The sequence below is a fragment of the Entelurus aequoreus genome, linkage group LG12 (assembly GCF_033978785.1).
Source record: "Entelurus aequoreus isolate RoL-2023_Sb linkage group LG12, RoL_Eaeq_v1.1, whole genome shotgun sequence".
Classification (NCBI taxonomy): Eukaryota; Metazoa; Chordata; class Actinopteri; order Syngnathiformes; family Syngnathidae; genus Entelurus; species Entelurus aequoreus.
This window is the reverse complement of record NC_084742.1, coordinates 22,493,128-22,516,620: the sequence shown is the minus strand read 5'-3', so window position 1 is coordinate 22,516,620 and position 23,493 is coordinate 22,493,128. Positions and strand designations below refer to the sequence as shown.

Below are 23,493 nucleotides of genomic sequence, written 5' to 3'. Positions count from 1 at the left end.
CACTGTACTTTTCAATGAAGATAACTTTAAATTAGTCTTAACTTTAAAGAAATACGCTCTATACATTGCTAATGTGGTAAATGACTATTCTAGCTGCAAATGTCTGGTTTTTGGTGCAATATCTACATAGGTGTATAGAGGCCCATTTCCAGCAACTATCACTCCAGTGTTCTAATGGTACAATGTGTTTGCTCATTGGCTCAGAAGGCTAATTGATGATTAGAAAACCCTTGTGCAATCATGTTCACACATCTGAAAACAGTTTAGCTCGTTACAGAAGCTACAAAACTGACCTTCCTTTGAGCAGATTGAGTTTCTGGAGCATCACATTTGTGGGGTCAATTAAACACTCAAAATGGCCAGAAAAAGAGAACTTTCATCTGAAACTCGACAGTCTATTCTTGTTCTTAGAAATGAAGGTTATTCCACAAAATTGTTTGGGTGACCCCAAACTTTTGAACGGTAGTGTAGATCACATTACACACAGTTGGACGGTATTTGGACAGTAGCAATAATCGGACAGCTTCTGAAGGCAATTGGTTGAACTCTGAGAAAATAGATTGGAATACTTTTGAACACCACACTTTTCAGTTTATTTGTTAAAAAAATGTTTTGAATCGTGTATAATTTTATTTTAACTTAACATTTGTATACCACTTTGTGTTGTTTTTTCACATAAAATTACAATAAAATCTATTTGTTTGTGGTTGTAATGCGACAAAATATGGAAAAGTTCAAGGGGTTGACTACTTTTGCAAAGCGCTGTGTATAGCACTTTTCATACACAGGCAAGTTGCTAAGTGCTCAACACCAGTTAAAAAGGGGGGTCAAAAAAAAAACGTGCACATGCACGCACGCGCGCACAAACTGAAGGCACAAAAAAAACAAGCACTTAGAACCAATATGAGCACCAAAATCCTGATTTTGTTAATCAGTGGTTGTAACCTTTATGTCTATACTTTGGTAGTGAAAAAAAATAAACATGCCACACCAAATCATATAAATAATGCATTTTTAACAGGAACAATAAAACAAATCCTACAGGGACTGAATGGGTTTTTTCTTAGCAAATCATAGGTATTAAAAGCAACTGCAGCCCCCCAGTGGGCGCTACCTGCTGTGTTTTTGTCCTAAAGGTGTACACTGTCTACTCGACCACAGTTTGACTAAAAACTAAAAATGTGTTTTTCCTATACCAGAGACATGAGGAGGCAGCCCGGGCATTCCAGGAGGTTCTTCGCCTCGATAACACTTGTATAGAGGCATCCCAGGAAATGATGAAAGTGCAGATAATGCAGCTCATGGTGCATTTCAGACTTTAATTTAACCACCAGATTAGCAACAATAAATGGAGAGAAAGGTAGTGTCAAAACATATGTTTCTTTTTCTAGGAGGGTGGCTTCACACAGAAGCAGTGTACGGATGCCTTAATTCTCCACGGTACGGTCCAGAAAGCGCGGGAGCAGCTGAACGAGTTACGTTCAAGTGAGATGAACGCAGCGGCAATCTCACCTCCACTTCCGGGCCCTTCAATTGAGGGCTTTAATATCCCAAAACCCTTGTGAGTACAGTGATCTACATAATTTATACGAGGTGAAAAACGATGCTTTATATATCTAATGCAGGGGTATCCAACCTTTTTGACCTGGGGCTGCATTGGGCTTAAAAAATGTGGCCGGTTGTCAATGGAGGACTGTGTATATCAAAAATTCATGATATGATATCAGTATTAGGTCCACAATATGATATTATTGTGGAATTTCCCCCCCCAAAAAGTGCCATAGTGTCTAAAATGAAATTAAATAAAGAGGCAGGAATGTTTAGGATAAACACACTTACTGGTACTGTAGTTGAAAACAAACAAGGCTGAACTGTTCTAAAAATATTTGTTAGTACAAACATGTATTTTTAAGTGCGAAGAATTGTGCAAAAGCATCCACTGTTTCAAGCAAATATATGACAATTTACCTTTTAATAATGTAAATATAGGCTGACCATAAGTCCTCTTTTCCCCGGACATGTCCTCTTTTGCGGGGCTGTCCGGGGTGTCCGGGCGGGGTTTCTTAAATGCCTCAAATGTCCGGCATTTTGAATTAGGGTTGCGTGTATTTTCAATGTACGTCCAGGGTTAAGTTAAGAAGGGGTTAAAAAAAACAACTGAAGGTGCGCGCACGTAGCAACATTCGTGAGGGAGGGGCAGAGACACAGAGCGAGAGAGCTAGTGAGTGGAGAGAGACATGAGAACAAGAAATGCCGAAATGTAAATGCAACTTCACGGATGATTTGCGGGAAAAGTATTTGTGTTTTCGTCCTGGCCGTGACACATGGAAAGCAGAATGCACTGTGTGCAAAGCAGCAACGTATGTACACTACCGTTCAAAAGTTTGGGGTCACCCAAACAATTTTGTGGAATAGCCTTCATTTCTAAGAACAAGAATAGACTGTCGAGTTTCAGATGAAAGTTGTATTTTTCTGGCCATTTTGAGCGTTTAATTGACCCCACAAATGTGATGCTCCAGAAACTCAATCTGCTCAAAGGAAGGTCAGTTTTGTAACTTCTGTAACGAGCTAAACTGTTTTCAGATGTGTGAACATGATTGCACAAGGGTTTTCTAATCATCAATTAGCCTTCTGAGCCAATGAGCAAACACATTGTACCATTAGAACACTGGAGTGATAGTTGCTGGAAATGGGCCTCTATACACCTGTGTAGATATTGCACCAAAAACCAGACATTTGCAGCTAGAATAGTCATTTACCACATTAGCAATGTATAGAGTGTATTTCTTTAAAGTTAAGACTAGTTTAAAGTTATCTTCATTGAAAAGTACAGTGCTTTTCCTTCAAAAATAAGGACATTTCAATGTGACCCCAAACTTTTGAACGGTAGTGTATCTGTGGCAAATAAAGGGGCCAACGATCTACAAGCCCATATCGACACTACAAAGCACAAAACAGCTGTGCAGGGCGAGAGCTCGTCTGCTGCTTTTTGTTTAAATTTCATTAACTTGTTTTGAGGCATTATTTATGTTTACATTATATAAAAGAGGTTATTTTGAATATTTCTACCTCTGCACTTTTTTTTCCAAAACTTTGAATGTTACAGAATATAAGTGTGACTTATTTTGTTATACTGTCAACCAGTGTTGGCGTTAATGCACTTTTTGTGTCTTTTTAACGCATTGAAATCAGAAAGGACACAGATTATTAATTTTTTAAATTTTTTTTTTACTATTTGTGGCCCACAGCTAATGTTTTAAAGGCCCACGGCACGTTCTAAAAATACTATTAAAATAAACAAAAACATAACAAAAGTGAAATAAAAAAGCTTAAAGGTGGAATGTAATTCAGAAAAAGTTGCAATGTTGACTAAAAAAACTAAGCTTTTTTTTTTTTCTCTTTCAAACGGTCATTGCTCAAAACATAATATTGAATCAAAATCAATGTTATTATGAATTATTGACCTATCAAAGGTTCCGATTACTTCACATCAAATATTCCACTTTGAAAAATATTTTTGGTGGAAGATTTTGCATATTTTGTGTGTTTGCCATAAAAAACATAGTTTTGTTTGACAAAAAAGGGCAGAAAACAAACAAACAAAAAAAACAACATAAAAAAACTAAAACATTTTGAAATGAGGAATAGATGTGAAGTTGATGTAGACTCCAGAGATTTAAGCGTTAAATATAAAATGTATGTATGCCCTGGCACACCATTATCATCATTTCATGACCCAAGCAAAACACTTTTTACACTTTTATACTGAAATAAATACACATACAACTTATTAAATAAAAACATAGAAAAAACTACCAGCAGCGGTAAAGTTTAGATCTATGAAGGAAAGAAGAAAGTGAATGAATGTTTATAACTGAATACATTTACATATGCATGCACATTGGTTTTCTTTTGTATTATCTTTTTTAATTAATTAAGTAACGTTTATGACAACCTTTTTCCAAAACACAATATAGAATGTGAGATATAACAGGATAATGCATACATTTTTCATTTGTTTTCAAAACGCTTACAAAAAAGTGGGACCCCAAAAATTTACCGTGGGACCCCATTTTTATGACTTGATGGGGTCCCTGGGACCCCATTTTGAAATTCCTAGCGCCAACACTGCTGTCAACAGAGGAGAAAAAATGCTTTGTTTAAATAAATATATTACTTATAAAGCAAGTTCGAGTATCATTGGCAAATGTTCACCTAGCGTGCTGCCCGCCTTGGCACGCATATATGTGTCCTCTTTTTGGGATTTCAGAATATGGTCAGCCTAGTAAATACCTCAATTGATGTTTAGCTTCACAGGCTTCAAATATATTTTCCGGGTTATGGTGTACAAGTAGCTTCTAATATTTTGTGCGGTGTGCAGAGTCCGCGCTCCGAACGGATGCTTTCCCTCAGCTGTGGTGCATCGTGACCTGCTCTGTGTTGGCTTTGAAACGCTTAAGACGAAGCGCTTTAGTACGCACACCTCCACTAAAGAGGTTATGTTTTTGCACAGATTTGTTTGTCTCTTAGCAACACAACATAAATGTTATTGATGGACTTTGATGACATGTTCAGGAAATGTCAATGAAAAACATTACTCCGATCACTCTTTTTCTCCCCTTTCTCGCTCTAACCCTCCAGTCCTACCCTCTTATCCCGCCCTGCGCAGAGGATTACGGAAGATGTAGTTTATTTTTAGGCCGGCCATAGTAAAAGCACTAGAAATAACTACACTCACTAAGTTTCGTTTCAAACGTCACACCATTAGTTTGATGATTTTGAAACCGCTACAATACCGTTACACTTCTAATAAATATATATGTGTATAAACATATATTTATCTGTGTATGTATAAATATATATTTACATTTGTGTGTGTGTGTGTATATATATGTGTATATATACACGTATATGCGTATATCTACACCTATATACTGTATATATACAGGGCTGTCTCAGAAAATTAGAATATTGTGATAAAGTTCTTTATTTTCTGTAATGCAATTTAAAAAAAAAAAAAAAAAAAAAAAAAAAAAAAGTCATACATTCTGGATTCATTACACATCAATTGAAATATTGCAAGCCTTTTGTTATTTTAATATTGCTGATTATGGCATACAGCTTAAGAAAACCCAAAAATCCCATCTCAAAAAATTAGAACATTTCCTCAGACCAAGTAAAAAAAAAAGATTTATAATAGCAAAACAAAATCAAACATTTGAAAATGTCAATTAATTCACTCAGTACTTGGTTGGGAATCTTTTTGCACGGATTACTGCATCAATGTGCCGTGGCATGGAGGCAATCAGCCTGTAGCATTGCTGAGGTGTTATCGATGCCCAGGATGCTTCAATAGCAGCCTTTAGCTCATTTGCATTATCGGGTCTGATGTCTTTCAGCTTCTTCTTCACAATACCCCACAAATTCTCTATGGGGTTCAGGTCAGGGGAGTTGGCAGGCCAATCGAGGACAGTAATGCCATGGTCAGTACACCAGTTACTGGTGGTTTTGGCACCGTGGGCAGGTGCCAGATCATGCTGGAAAATGAAATCATCATCTCCATAGAGCTTTTCAACAGATGGAAGCATGTAGTGCTCTAAAATCTCTTGGTACACAGCTGCATTGACTCTGGACTTGATGAAACACAGTGGACCAACACCAGCAGCTGACATGGCTCCCCAAACCATTGCTGACTGCGGGAACTTCACACTGGATTTCAAGCAACTTGGATTTTGCTCCTCTCTAGCTTTCCTCCAGACTCTAGCGCCTTGACTTCCAAATGAAATACAAAACTTGCTTTCGTCTGAAAACAGGACTCTGGACCACTCTGCAACTGTCCAGTGCTTCTTTTCCATAGCCCAAGTCAGACGCTTCTAGAGATTTTAGAGCACTACATGCTTCCATCTGTTGAAAAGCTCTATGGGGATGATGATTTCATTTTCCAGCATGATCTGGCACCTTCCCACAGTGCCAAAACCACCAGTAACTGGTGTACTGACCATGGCATTACTGTCCTCGATTGGCCTGCCAACTCCCCTGAGCTGAAACCCATAGAGAATTTGTGGGGTATTGTGAAGAAGAAGCTGAAAGACATCAGACCCAATAATGCAAATGAGCTAAAGGCCGCTACTGAAGCATCCTGGGCATCCATAACACCTAAGCAATGCCACAGGCTGATTGCCTCCATGCCACGCCGCATTGATGGCAGTAATCCGTGCAAAAGGATTCCCAACCAAGTACTGAGTGCATTAATTGACATTTTCAAATGTTTGATTTTGTTTTGCTGTTATAAATCTTTTTTTTTTTACTTGGTCTGATGAAATATTCTAATTTTTTGAGATGGGATTTTTGAGTTTTCTTAAGCTGTATGCCATAATCAACAATATTAAAATAATAAAAGGTTTGCAATATTTCAGTTGATGTGTAATGAATCCAGAATGTATGACTTTTTTTAAATTTTTTAAATTGCATTACAGAAAATAAAGAACTTTATCACAATATTCTAATATTCTGAGACAGTCCTGTATGTATATATACTGTATGTGTATGTATGTATGTATGTATGTGTATATATATATATATATATATATATATATATATATATATATATATATACACACACACACACGTACAGTCGGCTACCAAAAGCACCTTATTGCAGGGAAACTTGCCAAGGGACATGTAACCAAATATTAACATTGCTGTATGTATACTTTTGACCCAGCAGATTTGGTCACATTTTAAATTCATAAAAGAACCAAACTTCATGAATGTTTTTTGTGACCAACAAGTATGTGCTCCAATCACTCAATCACAAAAAAATAGGAGTTGTAGAAATGATTGGAAACTCAAGACAACCATGACATTATGTTCTTTACAAGTGTATGTAAACATTTGATCGTGACTGTATATATACAGTGCCCTCCAAAAATTGAAACACTGAGGCCAATTCCTTTATTTTTGTTGTAGACTGAAAACATTTGGGTTTGACATTAAAAGATGAATATGAGACAAGAGATCAACATTTCAGCTTTTATTTCCAGGTATTTACATCTGGATTTGATACACAACTTAGAAGATAGCATTATTTGTAATGGAACACAACATTTGTAGGTGAGCAAAAGTATTGGAACATATAAACTTAAAATAGATTAAAGTGAATAAGACTTAATATTTAGTTGCAAATCCTTTGCTTTCAATAAGTGCATCAAGCCTGTGACCCATTGACGTCACCAAACGTTTGCATTCTTCTTTTGTGATGCTTTTCCAGGCTTTCACCGCAGCCTCTTTCAGTTGTTGTTTATTTTGGGGGGTTACTCCCTTCAGTCTCCTCAGAGACTCTATTGTGGTTTAAGTCTGGAGACTGACTTGGCCAGTCTAAAACATTCCACTTCTTGCCCCTTCTTGCTCCTTTGTTGTTTTGGCAGTGTGTTTTGGGTGGTTATCTTGCTGCATGATTAAGGATCTCCCAATCAGTTTGGTTGTATCTTTCTTTAAATTAGCAGACAAAATGTTTCTGAGTCCATTTTGCTGCTGCCATCATCCATCCATCCATCCATCTTCAACCGCTTATCCGGAATCGGGTCGCGGGGACAGCAGCTCCAGCAAAGACCCCCAGACTTCCCTCTCCAGAGCAACATTTGCGACTTCCTCCTGGGGAATCCCGAAGCGTTCCCAGGCCAGAGAGGAGATGTAATCCCCCCATCTGGTCCTTGGCCTGCCGGGGGGCCTCCTCCCAGTGGGACGTGCAACCAGGACCTCCCTAGGGAGACGCTCGTGAGGCATCCGCACGAGATGCCCGAACCACCTAAGCTGGCTCCTTTCCAAGCGAAGGAGCAGCGGCTCTACTCCGAGTCTCTCTCGGGTGACTGCACTTCTCACCCTATCTCTAAGGGAGATGCCAGCCACCCTTCTGAGGAAACTCATTTCGGCCGCTTGTATCCGCGATCTTATTCTTTCGGTCATTACCCACACTTCATGACCATAGGTGAGAGTAGGAATGTAGATAGCTCGGTAGACCGAGAGCTTTGCCTTCTGGCTCAGCTCCCGTTTCGTCACAACAGTGCGGCAGAGAGACTGCAATACTGCCCCAGCTGCTCCGATTCTCCGGCTGATTTCCTTCTCCATCTTTCCCTCACTCGTGAACAAGACCCCGAGATACTTAAACTCCTCCACCTGGGACAGAGTCCTGTCCCCTACCCGGACTGTACAAACCATCGGTTTCCTGCTGAGAACCATGGCCTCAGATTTGGAGATGCTGATCCTCATTCCAGCCGCTGAACACTCGGCTGCGAACCGATCCAGTGAGAGCTGAAGGTCACGAACCGAAGGTGCCATCAGGACCACATCATCTGCAAACAGCAGTGACGCAACCTTTAGCCCCCCGAGACGTATACCCTCTCCGCCATGGCCACGACTCCGCCTAGAAATCCTGTCCATGAAAATCACAAACAGGATAGGTGACAGAGCGCAGCCCTGGCGGAGACCAACCCCCACTGGAAACGGATCCGACTTACATCCAAGCACCCGGACACAACTCTCGCTTTGGTTGTACAGAGATTGGATGGCCCTCAGCAGGGTTCCCCTCACTCCGTACTCCCTCAGCACCTCCCACAAGATCTCCCGAGGGACGCGGTCATACGCCTTCTCCAAATCCACAAAACACATGTAGACTGGATAGGCATACTCCCAGGCCCTCTCCAGGATTCCCGCAAGCGTGAAGAGTTGGTCAGTTGTTCCACGACCAGGACGGAATCCACATTGCTCCTCTTGAATCTGAGGTTCGACTATCGGCCGGACCCTCCTTTCCAGTACCTTGGCGTAAACTTTCCCAGGGAGGCTGAGTAGTGTGATACCCCTGTAATTAGCACACACCCTCTGGTCCCCCTTTTTGAAAAGGGGAACCACCACCCCAGTCTGCCACTCCCTCGGCACTGTCCCAGACTTCCACGCAATGTTGAAAAGGCGTATCAACCAAGACAGCCCATCAACACCCAGAGCCTTCAGCATTTCTGGACGGATCTCGTCAACCCCCGGAGCTTTGCCACTGTGGAGTTGTCTAACTACCTCAGTGACTTCACCCCGAGAGATCGACGTCGATCCCCCATCATCCTCAGGCCCTGCTCCTATCAGGGAGGGTGTGTCTGATGTATTTGGGTTCAGGAGTTCCTCAAAGTGCTCTTTCCAACGCCCTACGACTTCCTCACTTGAAGTCAGCAAAGTCCCATCCTTGCCGTACACAGCTTGGATGGTTCCCTGCTTCCCCCTCCTGAGGTGCCGTATGGTCTTCCAGAACAGCTTTGGTGCCGCCCGATAGTCCTTCTCCATGGATTCCCCGAACTGCTCCCACACCCTCTGCTTAGCCTCGTCCACAGCCACGGCCGCTGCCCTTCGGGCCCGTCGGTACCTTGCAACTGCCTCCGGAGTCCCCCGGGATAACATACCCCGGTAGGACTCCTTCTTCAGTCGGACGGCTTCCCTGACCACCACTGTCCACCAGGGTGTTCGAGGGTTACCGCCCCTTGAGGCACCTAAGACCTTCTGGCCACAGCTCGCAGCTGCAGCTTTAGCAATAGAGGCTTTGAACATTGCCCATTCCTGTTCAATGTCCCCAACCTCCACAGAGACGGCAGAGAAGTCCCGCCAGGAGGTGGGAGTTGAAGTCCTTCCGGACAGAGGACTCCTCCAAACGTTCCCAGTTCACCCGCACTACACGCTTGGGTTTGCCAGGTCTGTCCAGAGGTTTCCCCCGCCATCTAACCCAACTCACCACCAGATGGTGATCAGTTGACAGTTCAGCCCCTCTCTTCACCCGAGTGTCCAAAACATACGGCCTCAGATCAGCTGATACGATTACAAAATCGATCATTGATCTTTGGCCTAGGGTGCTCTGGTACCAGGTACACCTATGAGCATCCTTATGCTTGAACATGGTGTTTGTTATCGCAAGTCCGTGACTAGCACAGAAGTCCAATAACAATCCACCACTCAGGTTCAGATCAGGGAGACCGTTCCTCCCAATCACGCCAGTCCAAGTATCACTGTCATTGCCCACGTGCGCGTTGAAGTCCCCCAGCAAGACTATGGAATCCCCTGCCGGCGCCCCATACAGGACCCCATGCAAGGTATCCAAGAAGGCTGAATACTCTGAACTCCTGTTTGGTGCGTATGCACAAACAACAGTCAGAGTTTTCCCCCCTCCAACCCTAAGGCGAAGGGAGGCGACCCTCTTGTCCACTGGGGTGAACTCCAACGTACAGGCACTCAGCCGGGGACTCGTGAGTATCCCCACACCCGCCTGTGCCCTCACGCCCTGAGCAACTCCAGAAGTGAACAAGGTCCATCCCTTGTCCAGGAGTGTGGTTTCAGAGCCCTTGCTATGCGTAGAGGTAAGCCCCACCAGATCCAACCGGTAGCGCTCCACCTCTCGCACCAGCTCAGGCTCCTTCCCCACCAGCGTAGAGACGTTCCACGTCCCGAAAGAGTGCTGCCATCATGTGTTACATAATCAATAAAGATGAAGTCCCAGAAGAAGCCATGCAAGCCCAAGCCATGACATTATCTCCGTTGTGTTTCACAGATGAGCTTGTATGTTTGGGATCATGAGCAGATCGTTTCTTTCTCCAAACGTTCGCCTTTCCATCACTTTGGAAGAAATTAATCTTTCTCTCATCAGTCCACAAAACCTTTTCCCAGAATTTTTTAGGCTGAGCTCTGTACTTTTTGGCAAATTTCCTATTCTTTTTGCTAATGAGTGGTTTGCATCTTCCGGTGTAGCCTCTGTACTTCTGTTCATGAAGTCTTCTGCGAACAGTAGATTGTGATACCTTCACTCCTGCCCTCTGGAGGTTGTTGCTGATGTCACTAACAGTTGTTTTAGGGTCTTTCTTGATAGTTCTCACAATGTTTTGGTCATCAACTGCTGATGTTTTCCTTGGTCTACCTTTTCGACGTCTGTTGCTTAGTACCGGTACACCAGTGGTTTCTTTTTTCTTCAGGACATTCCAAATGGTTGTACTGGCTATGGCCAATGTTTGTGCAATGGCTCTGATTGATTGTCCATCTTCTCTCAGATTCACAATTGCTTCTTTTTCACCTCTAGACAGCTCTCTGGTTTTCATGTTGGTTGCACCTCTCAATGCAGTCTGCACAGGGAAAACCTATCCTACCCAATCTGAAACTGAGCTCAGACATTCAGTGCTATTTATTATTTGAATAATCAATGTCATTAGGAGACACCTGGGCAACAAAACACACCTGTCAGTCACATGTTCCAATACTTTTGCTCTCATGAAAAATGGGTAGGTTCAAACAAAAGGTGCTATCTTCTAATATATATACTGTATGTATATATATATATATATAAATATATGTATATATATATATATATATATATATATATATATGTATATATATATATATATATATATATATATGTATATATATATATATATGTATATATATATATATATATATATATATATATATATGTATATATATATATATGTATATATATATATATATATGTATATATATATATATATATGTATATATATATGCGTGTATATATATATATATGTATATATATATATATATATATATATATATATATATATATATATATATATATATATATGTATATATATATATATATATATATGTGTGTATATATATATATGTGTATATATACAGTCAAGAAAATAAGTATTTGAACACCCTGCTATTTTGCAAGTTCTCCCACTTAAAAATCATGGAGGGGTCTGAAATTTTCATGGTAGGTGCAGGTCCACTGTATGAGAGATAACCTAAAACGAAAAATCCAGAAATCACAATCTATGATTTTTTAACAATTTATTTGTGTGATAAAGCTGAAAATAAGTATTTGAACACCAACATTAATATTTGGTAGAGTAGCCTTCGTTTGCAATTACAGAGGTCAAACGTTTCCTGTAGTTCTTCACCAGGTTTGCACAGACTGCAGGAGGGATTTTTGCCCACTCCTCCACACAGATCTTCTCTAGATCAGTCAGGTTTCTGGGCTGTCACTGAGTAACACAGACTTTCAGCTCCCTCCAAAGATTTTCAATTGGATTTAGGTCTGGAGACTTCTTACGAAGCCACTTCTTGGTTTTCCTGGCTCTGTGCTTTGGGTCATTGTCATGTTGGAAGATCCAGCCACGACTCATCTTCAATGATCTGACTGAGGGATGGAGGTATTTGGCCAAAATCTCACAATACATGGCTGCAGTCATCCTCTCCTTAATACAGTACAGTCGTCCTGTCCCATGAGCAGAAAAACACCCCGAAAGCATGATGCTACCACCCCCATGCTTCACAGTAGGGATGGTGTTCTTGGGATGGTATGCATAATTTTTCTTCCACCAAACACGCATAGTGGAATTATGACCAAAAAGGTCAATTTTGGTCTCATCTGTCCACAAAACTTTCTCCCATGACTCCTCTGGATCATCCAAATGGTTATTGGCAAACTTAAGACGGGCCTTAACATGTGCTGGTTTAAGCAGGGGAACCTTCCGTGCCATGCATGATTTCAAACCATGACGTCTTAGTGTATTACCAACAGTGACCATGGAAACAGTGGTCCCAGCTCTTTTCAGGTCATTGACCAATTCCTGCCGTGTAGTCCTGGGCTGATTCCTCACCTTTCTTAGCATCATTGAGACCCCACGAGGTGATATCTTGCATGGGGCTCCACTCCGATTGAGATTGACCGTCATGTTTAGCTTCTTCCATTTTCTAATGATTGCTCCAACAGTGGACCTTTTTTCACCAAGCTGCTTGGCAATTTCTCCGTAGCCCTTTCCATCCTTGTGGAGTTGTACAATTTTGTCTCTGGTGTCTTTGGACAGCTCTTTGCTCTTAGCCATGCTGAATGTTTGGGTCTTACTGATTGTATGGGCTGGACAGGTGTCTTTATGCAGCTAACGACCTCACACAGGTGCATCTGATTCAGGATAATACAGTGGAGTGGAGGAGGACTTTTAAAGGCGGACTAACAGGTCTTTGAGGGTCAGAATTCTAGCTGATAGACAGGTGTTCAAATACTTATTTTCAGCTGTATCACATGAATAAATTGTTAAAAAATCATAGATTGTGATTTCTGGATTTTTCTTTTTAGGTTATGTCTCATACAGTGGACATGCACCTACCGTGAAAATTTCAGACCCCTCCATGATTTCTAAGTGGGAGAACTTGCAAAATAGCAGGGTGTTCAAATACTTATTTTCTTGACTATATATGTATATATATATATATATGTGTATATATGTATATATATATATATGTGTATATATATATGTATATATATATATGTATATATTAGGGCTGGGCAACGATTAAAAATTTTAATCATAATTAATCACACTATTTCTCCGATTAATCACGATTAACTGCATTGTATATGCACAACCCAATAATGAATTCAAAAGTAGTGTGTAGTGCACCTTCATTGGAATATTCTCCCATATGAACAAAAGCGCCAAAACATTTGTTGTGCCAACAATTTAAATCAGTACTTGTTAAACAGTAGCAGTTAAATAGCATATTTTATGAAAATCAACTCAAAAAATGTCAATACAAACATTCAAGTTTATTGCCACTGCCAGGGTATTTAAAGGCCTAGTGAAATGAATTTTTTTTATTTAAACGGGGATAGCAGATCTATTCTATGTGTCATACTTGATCATTTCGCGATATTGCCATATTTTTGCTGAAAGGATTTAGTATAGAACAACGACGATAAAGATCGCAACTTTTGGTATCTGATAAAAAAAGGCTTGCCCCTACCGGAAGTAGCGTGACGTAGTCAATTGAACATATACGCAAAGTTCCCTATTGTTTACAATGATGGCCGCATGAAGTGAGAGAGATTCGGACCGGGAAAGCGACAATTTCCCCATTAATTTGAGCGAGGATGAAAGATTTGTGGATGAGTGAAGTGCAAGTGAAGGACTAGTGGGGTGTGGATGCGATTCAGATAGGGAAGATGCTGTGAGAGCCGGGGGTGACCTGATATTCAGCTGCGAATGACTACAACAGTAAATAAACACAAGACATATATATACTCTATTAGCCACAACACAACCAGGCTTATATTTAATATGCCACAAATTAATCCTGCATAAAAACACCTAAGTGTTTGTTATGTTAGCTCCTAGCTCCTATGCTAGCTCCTATGCTAGCTCCTAGCTCCATATAAGCCGCCAATCCAATTGAAACACCTGCACAACACACACAATCACTCAGCCCAAAAGACCGTTCACCTAACCCAAGGTTCATAAAGCTTATATATTTAAACAAAGTAACGTACGTGACGCGCACGTACTGGCAAGCGATCAAATGTTTGGAAGCGCAGCTGCTACTCACGGTACCTGATATTCAGCTGGGAATGACTAAAACAGTAAATAAACACAAGACATATATATACTCTATTAGCCACAACACAACCAGGCTTATATTTAATATGCCACAAATTAATCCTGCATAAAAACACCTAGGTGTTTATGCTAGCTCCTAGCTCCTCTGCTAGCTCCTAGCTCCATAGAACACGCCAATACAATTCAAACACCTGATCAACACACACAATCACTCAGCCCAAAAGACCGTTCACCTAACCCAAGGTTCATAAAGCTTATATATTTAAACAAAGTTACGTACGTGACGCGCACGTACGGGAAAGCGATCAAATGTTTGGAAGCCAAAGCTGCATACTCACGGTAGCACGTCTGCATCTTTGTCATCCAAATCAAAGTAATCCTGGTAAGAGTCTGTGTTGTCCCAGTTCTCTACAGGCGTCTGTGTATCGAAGTCAAAAGTCCTCCTGGTTAGAGTCTCTGTTATCCGAGTTCTTCGATCTTGACTGCATCTTTCGGGAATGTAAACAATGGAACACCGGCTGTGTTGTGTTGCTGCTGTCTTCCTTCGCAAAATACGTCTGCAAATATATATTTAAACAAAGTTACGTACGTGACGCGCACGTACGGGAAAGCGATCAAATGTTTGGAAGCCAAAGCTGCATACTCACGGTAGCACGTCTGCGTCTTTGTCATCCAAATCAAAGTAATCCTGGTAAGAGTCTGTGTTTTCCCAGTTCTCTACAGGCGTCTGTGTATCGAAGTCAAAAGTCCTCCTGGTTAGAGTCTCTGTTATCCGAGTTCTTCGATCTTGACTGCATCTTTCGGGAATGTAAACAATGAAACACCGGCTGTGTTGTGTTGCTGCTGACTTCCTTCGCAAAATACGTCCGCTTTGCACCGAGAACTTTCTTCTTTGCTTGCTCAGCTTCTTTCTCCATAATGCAATGAACATAATTGTAACAGATTCACCAACACAGATGTCCAGAATGCATCCAGAATTAGATGAAAACAGCTATTTCATATTGGCTTCAATGTGGAAGGCATACCTTCTTGTTCCGCAGGAGCCAGCAATAGGCGTTAACAAAATAAAAACATGTAAACAACATACGCAAATGCGCGATAAAAAAATTGTCGGCGTTAATAGATTGATGCGTTAACTCGAAGTTAATGCATTAACTTGCCCACCCCAAATATATATATATATATATATATATATATATATATATATATATATATATATATATATATATATATATATATATATATATATATATATATATATATATATATATATATATATATATATATATATATATATATATATATATATATATATTAAATACTTTATTGTAATATGAAAAACATGTAAAAACTATATATTGCACCTCCATTTAATAATTGTTTTTGGTGGAGGTAATGATGTAATGTTTATTTTTCTAACAGGGAGCTGTTTCCAGTCTGGGTGGGGAGCTTAAGCACTTCGGTGACTGAGTCTTGCCTCAACCAGCTTTTCAGCAAGTTAGACCAACAAAACAACACAACCAAAAACAACCACTATGAAAGTGATTATTTTTTAATAGCTGTAGTAATAATAATAATTGTCTACTTCTGCAGGGCTGGCTTTGTTCACAGCATCAAGATCCTGACCTCCAAAAAGTGCGCCTTTATCAACTTTACACAACAGGAGAGCTGCCAAGAAGCTATACGCAGATTTCACGTCAGTGTCACCTTTTGGGAATACTTTTAACACTATTTTTGTACCAAACTAATATATAGGCTCACGTCTCACCAGGACTTTGAGCTGATGGGCAACCATATCAGCGTTCGATACCCAGACAGGATGCCAATTGGTATGGGCATCTCCAGGTCAGCCCTCAAGGCTCAAGATGTCAGAAACAATTACCAGTAAGTATACATAGTGTTTACTCAACTGCAGGAAGTACTAGGCGCCTCCTGTATTGACCTAAATAGTCAGACAATTTAGAAATGAATTAAATCATTTTGACGATTTTACTCATAAAATTCCATTATTCAAGTTTGGTATTAAATAATAGGATTATATATAAAGAGTACAAGATAATTATACAATTTTAGAATATTTTGATATTGTCATATAATGACATTTTCTTGTAAAAATTTAATCTTCAGCAGACAACCATTCCTGGATATTTAATTGTCGTAACATCTTGTGATATTTTATCTTTTTTTCTCGTAACCTATTTTGTATTCGATATTCAATAAATTGTACCATTTTCATGAACCAAATTACAACGTCATAATAACATGTATTAATAAGGTACAGTGGTACCTCAATTTACAAGCTCAATTAGTTCCACAACCGAGCTCGTAACTCAAACACATGTATCTGAAATTAATTTAAATCAATTAAATCTCCGCTTGGCACTCCCAAAACACCACAATTTAACATCTAAAACGCCTTTAAAAAAACATTGTCCAGTCCCATGTTGATACAGTCAAAAACTTAAAAAGGATATGTCTAAGGCAAATACAATTAATTAAGTAATTAATTAGATCTACCTGTCATTATTCGTAATTACGAGTTAACTGGACAAAATGCGATTCATCGCAATAAATGTTTTAAACGTTTGGTAGCCGTAGTCAAATTATTTTTTTTATTTAAATCTTAGATCAGTGGTCCCCAACCTTTTTGTAACTGCGGACCAGTCAACGCTTGAAAATTTGTCCCACGGACCGAGGGGGATGTTTTTTTTTGTTTTTCTTTTCATAAAAAAATACAATCATGTGTGCTTACGGACTGTATCCCTGCAGACTGTATTGATCTATATTGATATTTTATGTAGAAACCAGAAATATTAATAACAGAAAGAAGCAACCCCTTTGTGCGAATGAGTGTGAATAAGTGTAAATGGGGGAGGGTTTTTTTTGGGGGGGGGGGGGGGGGGGGTTAGTGCACTAATTGTAAGTGTATCTTGTGTTTTCTATGTTTATTTAATTAAAAAAAATTAAAAACATTTTTTTTAAATTTTTAAATTTCTTGTGCGGCCCGGTACCAATCGATCCACGGACCGGTTGGGGACCACTGTCTTAGATGATTTTCAAACGACCTCTTTACAGGCGCTATTTACCTTAACGTGTTATATGTAATTTCAAAATAACAATTAATTATTATATAGTAATAATCGTTTGACTTTGTCATAAAAGGAAATTGTAGTGAAAGCAAAACTTTTTTTTGTAAAAATTGCATTTTAATTTGTAACACTAAATATATTTGTTATATTAATACATATAACAATTGTATTTTTTATTTTATCTACCTTTTACCAAAAGTACATTTGGTATCTTCTTTGAGATCTCCTGATAAAAAGATCACTGTAAATATGATTTATTTATTTATCATCAAATATTACATATTTATTTTATACCACATAATTTTCAGTCAGCAGCTTTTCCAAAAACGTCAGTGTAAAGGATGCTACGTTGTATTAAGACCAATTGTATTCCCCTAAAATCATGATAATAAGGCAATATATTAACAGTACTACATTATTGTAACAGTTCGCTATTTTTGTTGTAAAACCTTTCCTGTAAAAGGTTGTTTTTTTTTTGCTTATAATTTATTTTGTATTCAGTATTAAATAGTTTACGATAACGCACATAGTAGAAAGACAACTGCGACAATCCAAACAATGCTTCTATGAACATGGAGACAAGGCCGGCCGACTTTTAGCTCAACGGGCCAGGGCTGCTTGCGCATCGCGGTCGATTCCCAAAATTAGACTACCCGATGGTAGTTATACTTCTGATCCAGTTGATATTAATAAGTGTTTTTCTGAATTTTACACTAAATTATACACTTCTGAATGTTCTCCTATCTCCGCGATTTGCCCCAACCCCCTCGATTCATTAACATATCCTTGCATTGATGTAAACATTGCCAGGGAGCTGGGTAGACCCATTTCCTCGTCAGAGATACAGGAGGCAATTCGATCTATGCAAAATGGAAAGTCGCCCGGCCCTGATGGCTTCACAGTTGAATTTTACAAGGCTTACTCATTACTGTTATCCCCCATTTTAGCAAGAATGTTCAATGATTCCTTCAACGCCGGCCGCTTACCAGGGACTCTGTCAGAGGCTTCCATTTCATTACTTCTTAAGAAAGACAGGGATGCTACCTCTTGTGGTAACTACAGACCGATCTCACTTTTGAACGTGGACTGCAAGATTCTGGCGAAAGTTCTCTCTACACGTCTTCAAACCGTGATGCCCTCAATAATTTCGGCCGATCAGACAGGCTTCATGCTGGGGAGACATCCATTCTTCAATACCAGAAGATTGTTGAACATAGTTCTCATTCCGCCATCTGATACTCCGGAGGTTGTGGTGGCGCTGGATGCAGAGAAGGCGTTCGAAAGGGTGGAGTGGGGCTATTTATTTTTTATTATGGAGAAATTTGGTTTTGATCCTAAATTTATTTCTTGGGTTAGAGTCCTGTACGAGACTCCGCTTGCCTCCGTACATACTAACGGCATCCGTTCAGCTTACTTCCCTCTCCAGCGTGGGACCCGGCAGGGATGTCCGCTTTCACCCTTGCTGTTTAATATAGCCATTGAACCGCTTGCTATTTGGCTTAAGAATTCGGAGGAATTTAAGGGTATCACTCGTTTCGGTCGGGTTCATAAGCTCTCCCTATATGCAGATGATCTTCTGTTGTTCGTTTCGGACCCATCGTCCTCGCTTCCCCATATACTATCGATTCTACATCAGTTCGGTCGTTTGTCAGGGTACAAACTGAATATTCAGAAGAGCGAACTATTTTTTGTGAATAATTTGGCAAGGTCACTCCCGCGCTCACAATTCCCCTTTAGGATCTCGGAGGACGGTTTTATATATCTGGGCGTGTTTGTCTCGAATTCTCCCACAGAGCTGTTTCGTAAAAACTTTCAAGCACTGTTAGACAAATGTAAATCGGACTTGTCCAGGTGGGCTGCCCTCCCCCTATCCCTGGTTGGCCGCATTAACCTCATAAAAATGATTTTACTTCCGAAATTTTTATATCTCTTTCAACACATCCCTATGTGTCTCAACAAATCATTTTTTGTTGGCCTTGATCAACAACTTCTTGCTTTCATTTGGCGAAACAGGCCAGCCCGCCTTAGGAAAGCCATTCTACAGCTCCCTAAGACGGAGGGTGGTCTAGCACTTCCAAACTTGAGAAATGATTTTTGGGCCTGCAATATTAATAAACTTCTGTACTGGGTCCGCTGCGACTCCCCAGCCGCCTGTCCACCTTGGGCTCACATAGAGGTAGCATCGTCTAATGGTTCCCTGCACGCGGTGATTTGCTCACAGCTACCCTTATGTTCATTGGGGACCTCCCTAAACCCAGTTGTTAAAAATACTATTAAAATTTGGACTCAATTTAGGAAACATCATGGCCTGCACAAAGCTTCCAGCGGTGCTCCGATTTTGAACAATCCCGCCTTTATCCCTGCCTGCTCTGATTCTGCGTTTCGCACCTGGTCGACTAACGGCCTTAAAATCCTCAACGACCTGTACCACGATGGAGTGTTCTCTTCGTTCGCTTCTCTGTCAACAAGATACAATATACCTAATACACATTTCTTTCGATACCTTCAAATAAGGCATTTTATTAAAAAACAATTTCCTAATTTTCCCAACCGCCCCCCAGAAGCAGAAATTGATCGGTTTCTCTCCTTTGACTCTGACAAACGACGTTTGATATCTGTAATATATAATGAAATCGGCTTTCTGAATCCACTTAACACTTCACCTGCCAGAGAATCCTGGGAGCATGACCTTGGGGCACCTATACCTGACGGGCGGTGGAGAGAAGCTTTGAGGCTGGTGCATTCATCATCTATATGCGCTAGGCATGGCCTAATACAATGTAAGATACTACATAAAGCACATTTCACTAATGCTAGACTGGCTAAAATATACCCCAACCATAGCGACGCTTGTAACCGCTGTAGACAATCCCCAGCTGACCATTTGCATATGTTCTGGACGTGCCCAAAACTCTCAAGTTTTTGGTCTGCTATTTTTGACACTGTCGGGCAGGCCCTTGATAGAACAATAACACCCAGCCCGCTGACTGCCCTTTTTGGCGTTCCGCAGGTGGACGGTTTACCTGCAACTGCTCATCATGTCATTGCGTTAACGACTCTGCTGGCTAGGCGTACAATTATTTTTAAATGGAAGCTTGCGTCTCCGCCGAGCCATAACAGTTGGATACAAGATGTCTTGCGGTGTCTGCAATTAGAGAAGCTTCGGTTCTCTCAGAAAGGATCTGTGGCATCTTTCCATAAAACTTGGGGCCCCCTCCTGGACCTTATTAGGGACAAGCTTGACATCACCCCAAGCGATTCGAGTAACACAACTTAAGACAGAACTGACCGCTGAAGACCCCCCCCCCACCCTCATTCCTTGTGTTTATTTACTTTTACGTTATATTTTATTGTATATCTTATGTATTATTTATTTATTTATTTTACCTTATTTACTCTTTATTTACCTCAATATAGTTTGTTAGATTGAAGCTAAGTTTGCATATATTCATGTGTGTCTATATTTGTTGTGGGCACTAGGCGACAATTACCTTGGGAATTAAGTGGGTGGGTATTGTAAGGGATGGGGTTTATGTTACATATTGAAAAATGTGCAGATACTCCAACTTGCTGTTGCCATGATCCATCATGCTGTATTGTCTGCAAAATTCAATAAAAATATTTGGAAAAAAAATTTTTTTTTACGATAATCTCTAACATAAAATCATGTTTATTTTTTTTCAATATGACCGTTTGTTTTGTTCCAAACCTTTATTAGGACCCTTTTTAAATGTCAGTTTTACATATGCCATGCCTGCTACTGTTCGATCGGACTTGACTTGAATTATTAAGTCACTGACACTTAATCACTGTATGGGGCTGCAACATGAAAAGTACACGTTGATGCAAATTTGTTATTGAAAAGGACTCATTGTGTTGTTTGTAGGCAAACTGTGGGTAAAGGCTACTACGGCTACTCCAACAGACCACCTCCAGACCCCAGAGGCTACCCCAAATACTGAATTGCGTACCTAATTTCTGTTTTTAGCATGTTCAATTTGCGCTAAATTTAAGACATTTTTATATGTTTCTGTTTAAAATGACTAGTTTTGTATTTTTATTTGACTTTTGTTGAATCAATGTTGGTGTTCTTGCTCTGTTTTTCCCATGTACTGGGTAACCATGTTCTACAATCTTGTATTTTAAACAATGGATGATGCAGCATGTATGACCTATTCAAACACTGAATAGTATTTTACGATTGTCTAATTAAAGGAGCACCGCAATATTCCAATCATTTATGTTCATATTGAACATTTTAAGATTTATATAAAGACAATAAGGTGTTTCGATACAGTATATCAGTGAGGTGAATGGCTTACGAGGCACAAAATTCTTGTTTTTTTATTCTTGAGAAAGTTTGCTTATTCAGAGAATAAGAAATTCATCCAGCCATCCATTTTATACAGTTTGTCCCTCTCGGGGTCGCAGGAAAAAGCATAATTAACTTTCGGTAAAAAATTTATTTTTTTATCAAATCTAAGTGTCTTTTACTGCAAAACTAAAAAATATTTGTGGTCTTACTTTTTATTTGTATACAAAGTCCAGGAGAACTTCTCCTTGTCCAGGAGAAGCTCTGTTACTTTGTTGTAAAAGTCTAATCAACTTCTGTTTTGTCTGAAATCCCAGAAAAGTTTCTGACTTTCGATTTATAATCCTCCATATTGGCTGTCAGAGTGAGAATAGCATAAAATAAAGAAACTACTTAGGGTTGCGCAATGATATTACAATATAAATTTGACCTACGATACAGATATGAATAGCAAATGTCCTATCGCGACGATTGTAGACACATTATAGCCGTGTCCTGCAAAATGGAGACTGACAACCTGCACCAAACAGGTCGTTATTACAAAGAAGTGTCCTGACACAGATGGCTAGCTAGCGTGGCTAAAACACGTCCTTCCACAGCGCAGAGACCCTTCTAAGGTACCAATCTTATAACTAACATATCTTCCAAGCAGCATTCTCACTGGAGGACGAGGAATAGCTAAGCATGCAACACACAGAGCAAGAGAGAGCAGGAGATCACAAAAAGCATTACTAAGCGCTGAGCTAGCCTAAATGTAAGTAGCAAAACAACGGACGAGTTAAGTGCACTTTAACAAAAGTCGAGCTCATACTGTGTCACAGTGGAGACTAAGCAGCTATGAACAGGAAATAAACTTGTGGATGAATAAGTTTGGAGAGTGAAAAATACACAGAGAAACTACATTTCTGAAAATATAAAATGACGCTTTTCGTTTCTACATACATCATCAGCCAAAGGACAAGTCTGTGTAACCTGTTTTGAAATGATGTTCCAATTTGTATACCAAAGAATATTTGGTGATATATACTATTATCACAAGGTTGTAATATACTGTATATTGCAATATGATTTCTAGGCCATATTGCCCTTAAAAAGCCATCCTTGAAACCACTTTATTGAAGTATGGAGACAGAACACTGCCAGTAAGTTTTGGGATTGAAAAAAAACTTGACATTGTAGAAAAAGTTGTATTGACAATGAAATAAGTATTGGTATTGTAAAATAAAGCACAAAAATTCAAAAAACAATATTTTTGTGGATCTTTTTTTACAGTGTTATTGTTTAAGCACTATTTTTCTGTGCTGATACAGTAGTAACATTGCCTCTTTCATTGGATTTGGCTGTTAGCTACAATATGGGCCGGATTTACTAAAATCCAAATACCACTCGCTAAACATCGTGAGCAATCTATAAAATAGTGTGTACTGTTAGTGGGCGTGTTGCATGATGTGATTTACTAAGACTGTGTACAATTGTAAAGTGGTGCAGATTGCTTTATTTAAATGAGGATTTTGCGTGTATACAGTCGTGGTCAAAAGTTTACATACACTTGTGTAGGAGTGTATTGAGTTTCCAATAATTTCTACAACTCTTAATTTTTTGTGATAGAGTAATTGGAGCACAATACTTGTTGGTCACAAAAAACATTCATGAAGTTTGGTTCTTTTATGAATTTATTATGGGTCTACTGAAAATG

The 23,493-nt window shown here is 39.7% G+C and overlaps 1 protein-coding gene across 3 annotated transcripts in view; it reads left to right on the top strand.

Moving 5' to 3' along the window:
- Nucleotides 1-23,036, top strand: part of LOC133661762 (tetratricopeptide repeat protein 31-like) — a 55,683-nt gene extending 32,647 nt beyond the window's left edge. For all 3 annotated transcript variants that reach the window (XM_062065226.1, XM_062065225.1, XM_062065227.1), the window contains 6 exons: nt 1,200-1,304; nt 1,392-1,561; nt 15,819-15,893; nt 15,990-16,092; nt 16,168-16,280; nt 21,372-23,036. In XM_062065226.1, the coding sequence (XP_061921210.1) occupies nt 1,200-1,304; nt 1,392-1,561; nt 15,819-15,893; nt 15,990-16,092; nt 16,168-16,280; nt 21,372-21,447 (642 nt within the window). In that variant the 3' untranslated portion in view covers nt 21,448-23,036. The remainder of the gene's footprint in view (nt 1-1,199; nt 1,305-1,391; nt 1,562-15,818; nt 15,894-15,989; nt 16,093-16,167; nt 16,281-21,371) is intronic.
- Nucleotides 23,037-23,493: the final 457 nt, after the last annotated feature.